Source organism: Carassius carassius, chromosome 29 (genome assembly GCF_963082965.1).
Source record: "Carassius carassius chromosome 29, fCarCar2.1, whole genome shotgun sequence".
Lineage (NCBI taxonomy): Eukaryota > Metazoa > Chordata > Actinopteri > Cypriniformes > Cyprinidae > Carassius > Carassius carassius.
The window spans coordinates 20,072,230-20,088,537 of record NC_081783.1 but is presented as its reverse complement, the minus strand read 5'-3'; the positions used below and the strand labels follow the sequence as shown (position 1 = coordinate 20,088,537).

Here is a 16,308-nt window from a genome sequence, read left to right as displayed (position 1 = left end):
CCTGGTTGGCTTGTGGGACTCCTGAGGCAGCTGATAGGTACCGGCAGGCCAAGCGGACTGCAGCCCGGGTGGTTGTGGAGGCAAAAACTCGGGCCTGGGAGGAGTTCGGTGAGGCCATGGAGAAGGACTATCGGTCGGCCTCGAAGAGATTCTGGCAAACCGTCCGGCGCCTCAGGAGAGGGAAGCAGCGCCCTACCAATGCTGTTTACAGTAGAGGTGGGGAGCTGTTGACCTCAACTGGGGATGTCGTTGGACGGTGGAAGGAATACTTCGAGGATCTCCTCAATCCCGCTGTCACGTCTTCCATTGAGGAAGCAGAGGCTGAGGGCTCAGATGTGGACTCGTCCATCACCCAAGCTGAAGTCACCGAGGTAGTCAAGAAACTCCTCGGTGGCAAGGCACCGGGGGTGGATGAGATCCGCCCTGAGTACCTCAAGTCTCTGGATGTTGTGGGGCTGTCTTGGCTGACACGCCTCTGCAGCATCGCGTGGCAGTCGGGGACGGTGCCTCTGGGATGGCAGACCGGGGTGGTGGTCCCTCTTTTTAAGAAGGGGGACCGGAGGGTGTGTTCCAACTACAGGGGGATCACACTTCTCAGCCTCCCTGGGAAAGTCTATGCCAGGGTACTGGAGAGGAGAATCCGGCCGATAGTAGAACCTCGGATTCAGGAGGAACAGTGTGGTTTTCGTCCAGGCCGTGGAACACTGGACCAGCTCTATACCCTCTACGGGGTGCTGGAGGGTTCATGGGAGTTTGCCCAACCAGTCCACATGTGCTTTGTGGATTTGGAGAAGGCATTCGACTGTGTCCCTCGCGGCGGCCTGTGGAGGGTGCTCCGGGAGTATGGGGTCCGGGGCCCTTTGCTAAGGGCTATCCGGTCCCTGTACGACCGGAGCAGGAGCTTGGTTCGTATTGCCAGCAGTAAGTCAGACTTGTTCACGGTGCGTGTTGGACTCCGGCAGGGCTGCCCTTTGTCGCCGGTTCTGTTCATGATTTTTATGGACAGAATTTCTAGGCGCAGCCAGGGGCCGGAGGGGGTCAGGTTTGGTGACAACACGATTTCGTCTCTGCTCTTTGCGGATGATGTTGTCGTGTTGGCTTCATCAAGCCAGGACCTTCAGCATGCACTGGGACGGTTTGCAGCCGAGTGTGAAGCGGCTGGGATGAGAATCAGCACCTCCAAATCCGAGGCCATGGTCCTCAGTCGGAAAAGGGTGGCTTGCCCACTTCAGGTTGGTGGAGAGTTCCTGCCTCAAGTGGAGGAGTTTAAGTATCTTGGGGTCTTGTTCACGAGTGAGGGAAGGATGGAACGGGAGATTGACAGACGGATCGGTGCAGCTTCTGCAGTAATGCGGTCGATGTACCGGTCTGTCGTGGTGAAGAAAGAGCTGAGCCGCAAGGCGAAGCTCTCGATTTACCGGTCAATCTACGTTCCTACTCTCACCTATGGTCCTGAGCTTTGGGTCATGACCGAAAGAACAAGATCCCGGATACAGGCGGCCGAAATGAGCTTTCTCCGCAGGGTGGCTGGGCGATCCCTTAGAGATAGGGTGAGAAGCTCAGTCACCCGGGAGGAGCTCAGAGTAGAGCCGCTGCTCCTCCACATCGAGAGGGGTCAGCTGAGGTGGCTCGGGCATCTGTTCCGGATGCCTCCTGGACGCCTTCCCGGGAAGGTGTTCCGGGCGCGTCCCACTGGGAGGAGACCCCGGGGAAGACCTAGGACACGCTGGAGAGACTATGTCTCCCGGCTGGCCTGGGAACGCCTTGGTGTCCCCCCAGAAGAGCTGGAGGAAGTGTCTAGGGAGAGGGAAGTCTGGGGTTCTCTGCTTAGACTGCTGCCCCCGCGACCCGGCCCCGGATAAGCGGAAGAAGATGGATGGATGGATGGGCTATGACTCTGTGCCTGTCTATACTGGAACAATAAAGAATACAAAGCTACAACTTCATGCTTTCATGCATCAATTGTTCAAACATTGTATCCGTTAGAACTGATATATTTTCCTAATAGAAAACTGGGAATGACGCTGTGATCTTTATGCAGCTGAAACTCGCAAGTCAGAATTCCATCCAATCTTCTGCCAAAACCTTCCTCAATTTTGAACCCAGATTGGACCTGCTCATCAATAACGCTGGTAAAACTAAAAAAAACAAACATAACCAGCTCCTAAAGGTTAACTTCAACATACATACACTGCCTGACAAAAGCTTGAAGTAATTAAGATCTTTAATGCTTTTAAAGTCACTTATGCTCAACCAAGGTTATATATTTGATACAAAAAAAAATGCAGCAAAAACAGTAATATTTTTAAATTGTAAAATAGTATTATGACCAGTCATCTGTTGGAGCGTCTCGAGAAGTGTGCACCAAGCAGGGTGGTCAACGTGTCGTCTAATGGTCATGATCTGGGCACTATTGATTTCAACTGCATCAACACACAAGAAGCTTGCTCTGGGATCATCTGACGTTGATTTATTCAGGGCCTACGCTCCCACAGCAAGCTCTGTAATGTACTCTTGACCCATAAACTGGCCAAGAGACTGGAGGGAACCAACGTCACATGCTACAGTCTGCATCCGGGTAAGTGACCAATGAGAATTTTCAGTATGTGAGTAATATGTGTCAATAACTATTATTAATACATTTACAATAAATATAATGCTTAATAGATAAGTACAAACAAAGATTTTTAAGTCCACAAACGAGTTACTAGGAATGCTACTTGGGTATTGAGAGGTGTATTCCTCTGGTGCTCTTCAGCTAGGAGATCCAAAATGTTTCCCAAATAAACAGTAGTTTTGAGGCACTCACAAGGAATATAAGTTTAAAAGCCTTTATTTAAACTTGGCTATCCGTTAAAAACATGCCAACATGTTTCAGCCTCTGTGGCCTGCTATATATATGCATGCTATATATATGCATGTGGTCACATGACCTAGAAGCACATGTGCTCATCTGCACAGGTATCACCTGACAGAGAGCAATTACAAGAAGTTGCTTTATATAAGACTGCCTCATGTAATGATTGCATCAGAACTACGGTATAAATTTGCATATACTACGGTATATTTGCATAAACATCAGCTATGAGATAGCGATTACAGCCACAAAACAAACAAAAAAAATTTATAAGGGCAAATGTAAAACTTTTAAAGACCTTTTTAAGACCATTTAAAGAAACTTTACAGAGTAAATTAAAGGGTACACAATAGGTCAATATATTCTCTGAGGAAATGTATTTACAGCACGCCAAAGTTTGCAAATACAACTTCTAACCAATACTAATTTTACACACAAAATAGCTTGTTTTCTGAGAAGTTGATCAAAATTAGGAGAATTTACGGTTAAAAAAGGGACACGTCTGCTAATTGGAACTTTTGAGCTTAATTTTTGTTCAGTTATTATTATTATTATTATTTTTCATGATTATGATATCATGACTTTCTGCTCCAGTGTAAGATCTTTTAAGGCCTTAATGGCTTAGCCTTCAAAGAAGGGCAAATTAGAAAACCAGAAACCCTGAAAACAGCAGAGATCCAGAAAAAAAAACAGGGAAAAGTCAGAAGCATCTAGCCTCTCGCATCCATTTCTTATCCTCTAATGGTTTGTTTTCCATATTTGATCTATTTCAGGGCCGGTAAGAACAGAGCTCACCCGTGACATCAATGAATGGCATATGTGCATTATCAAAGCCATCACTAGCAAGTTCTGGGAGCCAACCCAGCGTCCGAGGCTCAGACGATGCTGTACTGCACACTACAATAGAACATCGAGCACCTGAGCGGACAATACTTTTCTGACAGTCAGCTGGTGCAAGTCAAACCCGAGGCCAGAGACGATGGAATCGCCAAAAAACTGTGGGACAATAGTGAGAAGTTATGTGGCATGGCTTCAATACACACTGCTGTGAAAACATTATTGGTATTTTTTCTTTTGGTAGAGTTCTGTGCAGACAAAGTCACATTTACAAACAGGAATCTTGAAATTCGAGATGGAAAAAGCCCCTGAAACACCACTGAGATCATTTCTAGTCTAAAGCATCGTCTCTATATGATTCTCTTATGAGACAAGCTCATGCGGGGCATTAGAGGACAAAGGGTCTAAATGACTTGAGCACCATTTCAAACTTTACCACCATGAAATACACATGATAATAAAAATAAAGTACTCTTGATGCATCAGTAATAGTGAAAAGACCTGATGTGAAATGTATTTTCATAACAACAGTATTAAAGATAATAGAATAGCTTGTATACAATATACAGCATAAATTCCCAAAACTAATAAACATTGTGATAAAGTGTACCATTTCGATTATAATGGTTTATTTGTTGAGCTGTACAGTGTGTGTAGTTATTCATTTTCTGTTTCATCGAAGACCTGCTGAAGATGGTCATTAACAGTCTTTAGCTGGTGCTCGGTTCCCATGATGCACCTGGCTTCCATCAACATGGCAAGCATACAGGTTGGGCCATACTGTCAGACAAAATACAGAAACGAAATGAGAAATGGACCAAAGAACAATAAATCCCACCTATGCCATACAATATGACGAGATGATTTGCTTGTAGAGTCATTTTATGTACACAAGCACTTTGAATTACCACTGTGTATGAAATGTGCTATATAAATAAACCTGCCTTGCCTTACAGAGCTCAATAGGAATGAAACATCAACACCAAATCAACTGACTGCAGACTCCCTCACCGTTTCCACCTCATCCGGATGAGCTGTGCGGTGCTTCATGTACTTTGTGTTGAGCTCCTGCAGGTTGGTGAGCAAAGAGGAACCATCTCTCAGAGCTTTGAGTCTCTGTTCCATCTCATCATGATCTTTCTGAAGGTTTCTCAGCTTTGTCTTTCCCCTGAGACAAGAAACTCATTTCAATTTTATAGTTATAAATTCATTATTATGATTCGAACAAGTAACTTTTATATAATGGTATAAAACACCGAAAAATCCAGTTCTCCTTTATATGGTCCCTTTACAATAACAGATCTCAAAATTAACATCAGTTACTGTATGTTTACTTGTCAGTACTTACTTAATGAGCTCATTATTGGCTTCCACAAGTCTGGTCCTCTTCTGATTAATAGTGCTGTTGATCTGAAAGAGAGAACAATACAGTTAATGTCTGCAAAGCAACTCTGCTATTCAACATTTCGAGTCAAAAATTGGGAAAAACTCATTTAAAATAACCATTTTCTATTTGAATATATTTTAAAATGTAATTTATTTCTTTGATGGCAAAGCTGAATTCTCAGCCTCCAGTCTTCAGTGTCACGTGATCCTTTACAAATCATTTTAATATGCATTTAAATTGTAATATTTCTAATTACTGTTTTACAGAATTGTTGATCAAATAAAAGCAGTCTTGGTGAGCATAAGACACTTCTTTTATGAACATAAAAAAACCTTTCAAACTTTTGATGTGTAGTTGGTAGTTGTATATTGCCCAGATGAGTCACCTTGTTATTTTCTCTTCTCACATTCTTCAGCTCCTTTGTTGCTGTGATCTATGAATAAATAAAATTTTTATAATTATGACTTCAGCAACATTTCCATTTATTTCACGTGAAAATGTCTAAAAAACAGTCTCACTATCTCTGAGAGCTGCTCCTCAAATGAGAGACCGACAGCATCAATGGAGCGTTTGACTGCTTCAGAGTTTATAGTCTGCCTGCAGAAACCATAGTCAAATATTTAAGCACTTGACTTCTGTTAATTATGAAGACACTGGATTGATAATTGCTATTCACACTTACTTATACTGAGTGACAAACTCCTGGAAACTATCGAGCACCACATCAAGATCAGTTGGACTTCTCAAATCTCTTGGTTTTTTAGAGGGGCCAGCTCTTTCTGCAGAAATACAAATTACAATTTTGAATTTGGCCAATGTTTTTTTTTTTTAAGTTTTGCAATGTCTTTTAATGACATTTCTGTGCCGTTTGGTTGGTTTATGCAACCTATGTTTTTTGAATAGGAAAATAAATGGGGAAAAATACTGCAAGAACCAAGACAAGCTTCATTGCACACTATTAAAGCATTAAAAAAAAAAACTTTTAAAACAACTGTATTGTTTAGTACCTGATGAAGATGAAGATTTCCTTTTTTGTTTCTGGCCACTTTGCCGTTGACTGGACCCTTTTCTCTTAGACTTCTCCATGCTTGGATGCTGTAAAGGACAAACTGAATTAAATGGCCATATTTCATATATCATACATGTAGATACTGATAAATGAAGATATGAGACATACAAAACTTTCCTCCTCGTCTGTCAGCTCCTCTGAGGATGACGGTGACCTCTGCTGTCTCTGAGCCGCTCCTAGGGTCAAAGAGAATTCTTTTACTGACCTCCCACCTTTGACTGCTTCCTGGAAAAATGAGGGGAAAAAAAACATGCATTCGAAATAAATTACTTTACATATCTGCCATGATTCACAACAGTTTAAGAAGTCTAGACAGCTAAAAAGTTTTTAAGAGTCATTAAAGTGTGCATTTATGAATAATGTAAACATAAATGGGTTTTCCAGGTCCTTTTAACTAAATATTTGTGTGAATAATATTTTAAACAGATATTCTAATATATACAGGATATTTTATGTATTAAACTATCAGAAACTATCAGAAAACTAATTCTCATCAAAAGCAGTCTGATCTGGGGCTTATTTGATGTTTGATTCATGGCGGGTTTCCTCTTATATCATACTCCGGGGTTCCTTTAAGCATTTGTGCATTATTTAACACTGCTGTGTGATCTGTAATGCTACATTTCTCCAAATCTGTTCTGATTAAGAAACAAACTCATCTACATCTTGGATGGCTTGAAAGCGAGAACATTTATATTTTTGGGTGAACTATTCCTTTAAACTCTCACCTTGGCTGTGTAGCTTGTGGGGATTGAAGTTCTTTTCTTGCCTGCATCCTCTCTGTCTTCTGATATGGTTGGCAAAGGTCTGCCTTTACCTTTTCTGTAAAAGTAAAAACACAGAAAGCCTTTACATTAATATACTGATGCATAACCACAGCTGCATACCAGAAATGCCTCTGAAACCCGATGATCTCATAGGACCACACTCTAGACTCTACCTTACTAGTGATTTTTCTCCTTTATTTGTTGTCTGATAGGTCTGAGAGTAACGCAATTTCGATTCTCTGTATGTATGTACTGTACATGTGGAAGAATTGACAATAAAGCAGACTTGACTTGATGTGGTTCCTGGTTCTCTTTGGATGAAGCTTTCTTATTCAATGCCTCGGAAACAGCTTTGCCTATTTTCTTAGCCTGAGTAACTGTGGTCTTATCAGTGTCCATTACACCAAGAGCAGGCTTCCCAGCTCATGGTTGACCCAACTTCTCTGGAGCAGACTCTTGGTTCTGTTCTGGTCCAGGACTGAGATCTTCTTCCAAAGCGGTGCTGTGAAGGGGGTTCCCTGCAAAAGACACCAAGAACCAAATAAAGTCACTTTCTGGACTTTATAGCCTATATAGAAGAGTTACTTTCAGGCTTTGTTTTCAAAAAGTGACGACCACTTGCTTTTTATGCCATAAATATAACAACTTTTATGTTTTTGCTTTTTCTTCCAAATGACAGTATTGCGGTTTACAGTATTATTACAGGATTGTCATACCATGAGGAGAAAACTGATCTCCTTGAAAGAAACTGGCTCTCTCAATGGATGAAATGTCCAGGGGCTGTGAAGACTCCACTGCATCATTACTGCTCTGCTTTGCGCTCTAAGAAATGAAAAACCTTTAAGTGCATATTACTGAATGTACAGTAGCTTCATGTACAGTGTATATTACACACACAAACTAATATATATACTATAACTTCAGTCTCAGGTCAATACTATACGTTTATCACATGTATCAAATTACACATATAATTTAATGCTTAATATTACTCCTATTATAAACAACAATAAAATATTATCCCATAATAAAAATATATTTGTTATCAAAATGACATGCTTTAGGAATTAAGTCAAAATATAAAAAGTATGATATAACAAACATATACAAATACGATGGGTGTCATTTTATTAAGTTATATTAAATACTATATTATATACTAAACAACAACAAAAAGAGATTTGTTATCACATAACATTAATATTGGTGATATTAATATGATGTTTCAGGAACAACTTATCAAAAAACAAAACATGTATAATATTTAATATGCCATCATTAATATTTCCTATTAAACCATCATAAAAACCAAAACAATTTCTTATAACTTATAAATAGTGGTGACATTAAAACTAAAGTTACATATTTCAATAATTAAAAGTAAAACAAAAATACAAATATAAATACGTATAAAATAATACATGTACAAAATTGCATGTCATATGAATGCTAGCTATATTTTATCTCATAAATAATAGTAACAACAAAATATTTGTTATTACCTAATATAAATGTTGGTGGAATTAATATTATGTTTCAGGAATTAACGTTACTTGATAAAATATAACGTCTGATAAGAAACATTAAACAGCTGACAACAATTAAACACTCACCTTCAGCTCGCGCAGAAGAGGTTTCAGAGTTCTCGTCATCCTACTCATCTTCGCATTAATTTAATTACATATTATGATAGATAAAATACTCACTTACAATAAAAAACAAAAACAACATCCTAGCGTTAATCACAAAGTTTAAAAAAAAAAATCCAGATTCTGACAGTAGCTAATAATAATTTTACCGCGAATGTTTGAACGCTTGAACTGTACCATTTCAGACACGGGGGAATTGATCAACTTTATGGTGTGCAATTTATTTTTTTAAAAGTAGAGAACAGATTTTACAATTAATTTGTATATATAACATAGCCTACTAAAATGAAATTAAGACAAGTATTTCACGTTCCACACATTATTTGTTTACACATAATGTGTATTTACACATAATGTGCAACAGTATTTGTTATTACCTAATATAAATGTTGGTGGAATTAATATTATGTTTCAGGAATTAACGTTACTTGATAAAATATAACGTCTGATAAGAAACATTAAACAGCTGACAACAATTAAACACTCACCTTCAGCTCGCGCAGAAGAGGTTTCAGAGTTCTCGTCATCCTACTCATCTTCGCATTAATTTACTTACATATAATGATAGATAAAATACTCACTTACAATAAAAAACAAAAACAACATCCTAGCGTTAATCATAAAGTTAAAAAAAAAATATCCAGAGTCTGACAGTAATCAGTGTTGCCAGATTGGATGGATGATTTCCAGCCCAAAAGCTCACAAAAACCCGCCCACTCCAACAAAAAACCGCCCAAAACTTTAACTAACAAAATAATGTGATACAACATGTCAGTCAAAGGTGTTAAGAGCCATTTTAACTCTTTAAAACTAAATAATAAATAATAACGTTAGATAAATTTCCCATGGATCAAATGGTGGCGAATACATTAAAGACAATTACCGAATATGATTAAAATAGGTTATGCAAGCAGTCACCGTCAAAACATTTGATTGATTTACAATTGATTTACCGATACCCTCGAAAAAACATATGCATAATTTTCAATGTCAACAGTCAGAATTTAAATGCATAAGTGTCCAATATAAGTGATAGGAAAAAGCAACGTAATTAGGTATTTCACACTTGTTTGTGCACACATATAACAGTCAAAACTGTGTTGTCATTCATTGATAAATACTGTATGAAAATTAACAACAACAATAATCGTCATCCGAATCCATGAGTTTATCACTGAGGTGGTATGTAAATTTATTTTCACAGCGGTCCACATGAGAAACAATACCGCCTAATAGGGGCTTTAGTCTTTTGTGAAGTTCATATTGTAGAACATTACATTTGCACAGTCAAAACTAAGAAGATATACCAATCTGTACTGTTTAAAAGATAAAAGACAAGATCGTTTAGATATAGATTAGATATAAATAGATTATGTTATAAATTAAATAATTTAACTGTGCACTATTTTAGGAGTTGCAGTAGGCTAATATTAGAGTCTTGGTGTCATCTTTCCCTCAACAGGTGTAATTCACGTTTTGAGTGTTAAAACACTCTCCCACTCTTTAACATGTAACATATATTTAGGCATTATGATCACTCATACAGTTCATACATTTAAAATTAGATCCGTTATTGCTCATGAATCATCACGTGTGTCTGTAGATCACTAGTGATTGGCTAAAAGTACGGCCGCGACGTCCACATCAGCATCAGCACCTCTGCACTGCAGTTTATAACAACGTGATGACTGTTCGGATGCAGTATATGCACACTTGAGCTTGTTTGTTAGCCAATTAGCCTATACAATTTATATTTTTGAAAACCGCCAAACTGACCCCAAACCAGCCCAAATTTTGTCCACCCGCCCAAGACAATTTTTACCCGCACAATCAAATTCAAAACCGCCCAATGGGCGGGAAGCCGCCCAATCTGGCAACACTGACAGTAATAATAATTTTACCGCGAATGTTTGAACGCTTGAACTGTACCATTTCAGACACGGGGGAATTGATTAACTTTATGGTGTGCAATTTATTTTTTTAAAAGTAGAGAACAGATTTTACAATTAATTTGTATATTTAACATACTAAAATGAAATTAAGACAAGTATTTCACGTTCCACACATTATTTGTTTAACAGAATAAAATATACTATTTATATTACCCCTACAATCGTCTAAGGAAGATTCCTTCCCTGTTTCGTGGAAAGCACACAAAGCGAAGCAACGCGAAGCAACGCGTCTTTCTCTTTCCGACTGCCCTCTGCTGTTCTGGTGCAGCACTTTATTATGTGTAAAACTGTAATCTACGATGTCTGTTTACAATCATCACAAATCTGTAGTTTGTGAATCTGAGTCCATTCTAATGTTCTCATTATTGTATTATTTTGTGCAAGCTAAAAATAAATAAATAAAACTTTCTCCTGTTGTGTATTATGGTCTATATACTGCAGTAAGTGATAAGGTTCAAACGCTACGCGAGTGGAAACACTAGAAGGCGATTCTTTCGTAACCACTTCCGGTCCATCCCTCTGTCAGTCTGAAGTGGAAACTAAAAAAGATAAAGAAGCTCTGAGTCGGTACCGCCTCACTGACCCAACCAGCCCCCGGACCACGACCAGAAGGTAGTTAATTACATACATTTAGCTCTACGAACTGCGCAGATTTATATAATCACAAACATAAACACTTTTAGTAAATAAATTCGCGGTGTAAACATCTGAACTTGTGCTGTCTCAGTATTAGCATTAGCTTCGCGTAGGAGGTTGTTCTTGTGACGCTAATAACAGATTAACACATTTAAGCAATTAAATCATAACATACAGGTCATTTATGTTTATTAAAGTGATAAAAAAAAATGATGAAAGTTATTGACTCTTAATTATTGCTGTTAGGATATTCTGTAGTCAAAAAGAGCAAAATAATGTAGTTTATATACAGAAAATGTTAAATATGCTTTGTGTATTTACACTTATATTGGTTCCACAGGAGGTTAGACTCATATATACATGATAAGTTACTGGTGTTTGATTTTGTCTATCCACTGTTTTTGGCAGTGTAGTGCTAGCGGTAGCCTGCTAGCTGTATCCAGCACACGTTATGATTAATAAAGGAATGTTATGGAAATGAAACATTTCATCTGCTCACATGACAGCAGATTTTAAACAAGGTGTATGTAGCATACATGCAGATGTCATATGTACGTATACAAACGAATCAAGCTTTCAAATACTCTGGAAAGAGATGATTCACATAAAGTCAGATCATATCAAGGACATTTCAGCCACACATGCTTAAAGTCCTTTATAACTGTTGTGTCATTCTTAAAAGCTACCTGTGTAAGTGTTTAATGAGTAGTGAAGTTTGGGCATCTGTCCAGCTGGCTGACCTCGTCCTGTCATCACTGTGAGGTCATGATCGGGCAGCGTTTTAGTCTGATATATGATGGTGGACAGTTTAAGTCTTATTATGATGGCAGCAGGTTATTTCATGACCTTCAGAAGTCCCTATAGTGTCTTCCCTCACCACCACATGTGCCGTTTTATTTTTGGAGAAGTCTTGCACATGAGTTGTAGTTGCATCCAGTCTGCTATTGGATTACTATGCATTATTCTCATGGCTTTTAAGCAATGTTTAGTTCTATAATTCAGCCTCAAGTCATTTCAGATCCATAAGACTGTCTTTCTTCCTGAAACACAGCAGGATATGTTTAGTAAAGTGACACTGCTCTTTCATGTATGGCAACAGCAAAAGCACACAGCAAACAGGGGCTGTCAAGCGCCAAAAAGCACAATAAAACACCTTATATGACAATATGTGCACTATATATCCAGACTCGTAAAGTAATTATAGATATGTTCTTTCAAAACCTTAATTCTACTGTATTTTCAAACTGAAGCATTTGATTACGACAGATTTGACAACATAAAAGCTTGCACAACATATCTTGTGTCTATGTTAAATACTTGCATTGAATAGAAAGATCAGCGTGAACATTTTTCAAAACGTCTCCTTTTGTCTTACACATGAATGAAATCACACAAATTTGGATTGACATGGGGGTGAGTAAATAAGTTTTGGGGAAAATTCAACAAATATATATCACCATACTTTCCTAGTTGATTAAATATGCAAATGAGGCATTATGTAATTAATTATGCACTAATTTGCATACATTTCCCGAACAGATATCTGAACATTGGATAAAGCCAGGATCAAAATCTAAAATTTGTTGACATAATTAGTTAATCAAGGATTCTTGATTTCTTTTTATTCCAATATATATAAAAAAAGAACATTATAAAAGCAAAATCAACTCAAATTTTACCAGTGCATAAACAAAAACAATGTTTTTTCTCATGTTTTTTTTACCTTTTGTTTTACCTTAACATCATTTATCATCATTTTTTTTATCTTACCATATTACAAACAATATAAAGGTTAAGTTTTAAGTTGATAAGTAGCCTGATGTCCTCCTGTCCTCTTTCTGTCTGGGTCACTTGATCTGCGGTTAGGTAACGTTTCTTATCTCAGCAGTAAATTCCGCAAAACGGTTTCAAAGATTAGGCTCTTACCTGAAACCACTGGCCAGTATAACACGTTTGGATTGGATCAGCTCTTCAAGATATGTTTTTTGACTGTTCTTATGCTTTATTTTCTCTTTCCTACAGCTTAAAATGCTATTGATGGGTGTTTACCTGGATCACTTCTGCTGACAGACCAGTCCAATGCTTAGTTTTCTATGGGGGTGGTTACTACTATGGACCCGGATACGGCCCGGCAAAGTAAAGGTGGCCACGCGCTAATAGAGGCCAATCTGGGCACTCGGGGAAAACACTATGTGTGCGGCTCGCTTGCTGCGTTCACCAACATCATCGTGACCTTTCCTATTCAGAAAGTGTTGTTCCGGCAGCAGCTTCATGGGGTGCGAGCGACCGAGGCCGTCCAGCAGTTGCAGAGGGAAGGGTTGAGACATCTCTACCGAGGGCTTCTGCCTCCACTACTGCAGAAGTCCACCACCGTGGCCATCATGTTTGGCCTGTATGAGGATTTTTCCAGATTGCTTTTGCGTCACACTCACAGAAGTGGTGCACCGGAGCTTGTTACACGGAGCGTCGCTGCTGCGCTGGCCGGGATGGCTGAGGCCGCCCTTACGCCATTTGAAAGGGTGCAAACGCTGCTTCAGGATCACAGGCACAACGGGCGTTTCAATAACACTGCCCACACCTTCCGGACTCTCCTGCAGGAATATGGTGTGAGAGAGTGCTACCGCGGGCTGGTCCCGGTTTTGTTGCGAAATGGGCCTAGTAATGTTCTGTTCTTTGGCTTGCGTGGGCCAATTAAGCAGCGGCTGCCTGATGCCCAAACCCGTATGGGTCACATGGCCAATGACTTTGTGTGTGGCGGGCTGCTGGGGGCGGCGCTGGGTATCATGTTCTACCCCCTGAATGTGGTCAAATCTCGAGCTCAGGCTCAAGTTGGGGGCGAGTTTGTTCCTTGCCATCAAGTGCTGATGACGGTGTGGCGGGAACGAGGCGGCAGCATCGTGCTGCTCTTCCGCGGAGCGACACTCAACTACCATCGATCTCTTCTGTCGTGGGGGATCATCAATGCAACCTACGAGCTTCTCCTGAAAGTTTTCTGAAGACTGGGGTGGATGATGGAGTGCACTTTGTCCGAAGCAAGCCAAATTTAGTTTTGTTTTTACCCCTTTAAAAGAGGTCTGGACACTGCCAGCTCCTTAACGTCTGCACTTAAAGGGATAGTTCACCCAAAAATTTATAATTGACTCCCCCCCCCATGTCATTTCAAACCTGTATGAAGATATTTTGAAGAATCTTAGTAATCGAATGGTTTTCTGTCTCATTGACTGCTATAGTATGGACAAAAAATACAATGGAAGTTAATGGGACTCAAAACTGTTCTTCTGAATATCTTCTTTTGTGTTCCACAGAAGAAAGTAAGTCAAGCAGGTTTGGAATGGTATGAGGGTGAGTAAATGAGTTTTAGTGAACTGTCGCTGTAACATGTAATGATCTGTAGAATTGTGGATGGAAAGTATACTTGTGCTGATAACTACATAAAGTCCATCCATATCACTTGGCTACTATAAGTGTTGTGAAATGTATGGCCACATGCAGTGGCTCTTGTATCAGTTAAGTAGTGGCTCTTTTACTCACTTTTGGGGGGTCTGTGGGACACGGATGGAGAAAGCACAGTGTTGTACTACTGACAGTACATTTCTACTTCTTTTCTGTTGTTTTGTTAAAAAAATCAGATGCACAAACTCTGGACTGGAGCATGACAAGCCAAGTGTCACTGTAAGTGTTACTTGCAGGTTGACCGAGGGTTCGTAAATTGGTGAGACTTGTGGACCACACAAAGCGAAAGATGTCTGTACAAGCCCATGGTGTTAGTATTTTTGCCAATCAGAAAAACTCCTGATGTATTCAAAGATGTGTAATCATTTTCATGAAATGCATAAATGTTTTTATGTAACCAGTGTTTTGTGACATGAATGACATTTTCAAATTGTTGTGGGTGGAAAGTAAACTAGTAATTCCTTTTATTGCATTTCGGGTGTCATTTTTTTTTTTGTACACATATTTGAAAGTAATTTTACAGATTTTATTATGTGTCATTGCACTGAATATTACCCAATTGCAGTTGCAATTGTATCAAGAAATCTGAGCATTAGAATTCGGAACCTTTCTGTCCTACTTTTGCATGTTTTTCTGAATGCAATTTTTCTTTCTCTTCAAGCCATTCAGCATCTACACACTTTAAAGCCCTGTACTTAACCGTGGCTGACATAATGGGCTCAATTGCACTTCCCTCCATTCTGCTCAGACAGAGTTAACCTCAAGGGGACAGAGGAAGACACGGAAACATCCCATCACATGGGGTGAAATGGCATTCAAGGACAGATGCTTTCAGAGCCGTGTGGCAGCACCATCTCAGGGCACCATGTGAGTGGCTTTTCCTTCTCTGAGCCGTAAGTAAATCCCAGGGATTGTTTTGGAAAAATGTCCTAAATGATTAGATGTTGATGGAGGCAGCTGACTGGACATTTTATTAAATTTAAAAACATTTTGATTCCTGCTTTTCATACAAATTGCAAGCAATTAAAAAAAACGATTTACATAAAGCAATTTTATATGTTTTCTTTAGTCAATTTAAGTAGTGCAAAATTGGCCTCTAGATTAACAGGGTTAATGATATATGGTTGCTTAGCTTGTTCTAGGTAAAAAAATAAAAAATGGTCAGAGTTATATTTAACAGCACAACGTGGGAAAATAGTATGACAGCAATGATATACATTTTGATTTTAAGATCAAATCAGGTTTTTCTGGCTGCTCCAGCTTGTGTGAATTCACAAGTAAACGAAAATGTGTTCTTTTAACTTTAAGGTGGGACTACAGTGGCCATAAAGTTTCGATTTCACCCACTAATGTTCATACAAATGGATCCTTTCAAGTGTAAAGCTACATGCTAAACAATTAGCATACTCTGTGGATTGGAAATAAATGCAATTTCTGTCCTCTCAACATGCAAGAGGATGAAACTGTCATGAGCATTTGCCAAAAAAAAGTGGTCCTGTATTACTATACACCACACGACACTACAAATATTTGCCTTCTGGCTGCTCTGATAGTGTGATATCACTACAGCGTGAACTGGCATTAAAAATGAATAAACCTTAGTAAAAAAAAAAAAGCCCTATGAACCATATAACAGCATGCAAAAAACAAAAACACTTTGCGCACTTTAGTACCCACATTGTAACACCCTCGCAGCTACTG

At 39.1% G+C, this 16,308-nt stretch overlaps 2 protein-coding genes and 1 pseudogene across 5 annotated transcripts; 2 read left to right on the top strand and 1 right to left on the bottom strand.

Moving 5' to 3' along the window:
- The first annotated feature begins 1,872 nt into the window (after window positions 1-1,872).
- Window positions 1,873-4,102, top strand: LOC132109288 (dehydrogenase/reductase SDR family member 13-like; annotated as a pseudogene).
- A 211-nt stretch (window positions 4,103-4,313) lies between these two features.
- LOC132109850 (centromere protein U-like) lies at window positions 4,314-12,625 on the bottom strand. Of its 4 annotated transcripts, none has more exons than XM_059516236.1 (8): window positions 11,841-12,625; window positions 7,634-7,739; window positions 7,091-7,435; window positions 6,879-6,972; window positions 6,089-6,176; window positions 5,043-5,104; window positions 4,706-4,862; window positions 4,314-4,474 (listed from the first exon to the last, which is right to left on the bottom strand). In XM_059516236.1, exons 4-8 carry the CDS (start codon window positions 6,923-6,925, stop codon window positions 4,352-4,354), a joined length of 477 nt encoding a protein of 158 aa, XP_059372219.1. In that variant the 5' UTR covers window positions 6,926-6,972; window positions 7,091-7,435; window positions 7,634-7,739; window positions 11,841-12,625; the 3' UTR covers window positions 4,314-4,351. The 4 variants fall into 4 exon arrangements, with proteins under 4 accessions (XP_059372219.1, XP_059372220.1, XP_059372218.1 ...); XM_059516237.1 differs by lacking the exon at window positions 11,841-12,625 and adding an exon at window positions 8,531-8,826 and having other exon boundaries at window positions 7,204-7,435; XM_059516235.1 differs by lacking the exon at window positions 11,841-12,625 and adding an exon at window positions 8,531-8,825.
- slc25a51b (solute carrier family 25 member 51b) lies at window positions 11,010-15,079 on the top strand. Its single transcript, XM_059516234.1, has 2 exons — window positions 11,010-11,130; window positions 13,177-15,079. The coding sequence occupies exon 2, from the start codon at window positions 13,248-13,250 to the stop codon at window positions 14,148-14,150; it is 903 nt and encodes a 300-aa protein (XP_059372217.1). The 5' UTR covers window positions 11,010-11,130; window positions 13,177-13,247; the 3' UTR covers window positions 14,151-15,079.
- Window positions 15,080-16,308: the final 1,229 nt, after the last annotated feature.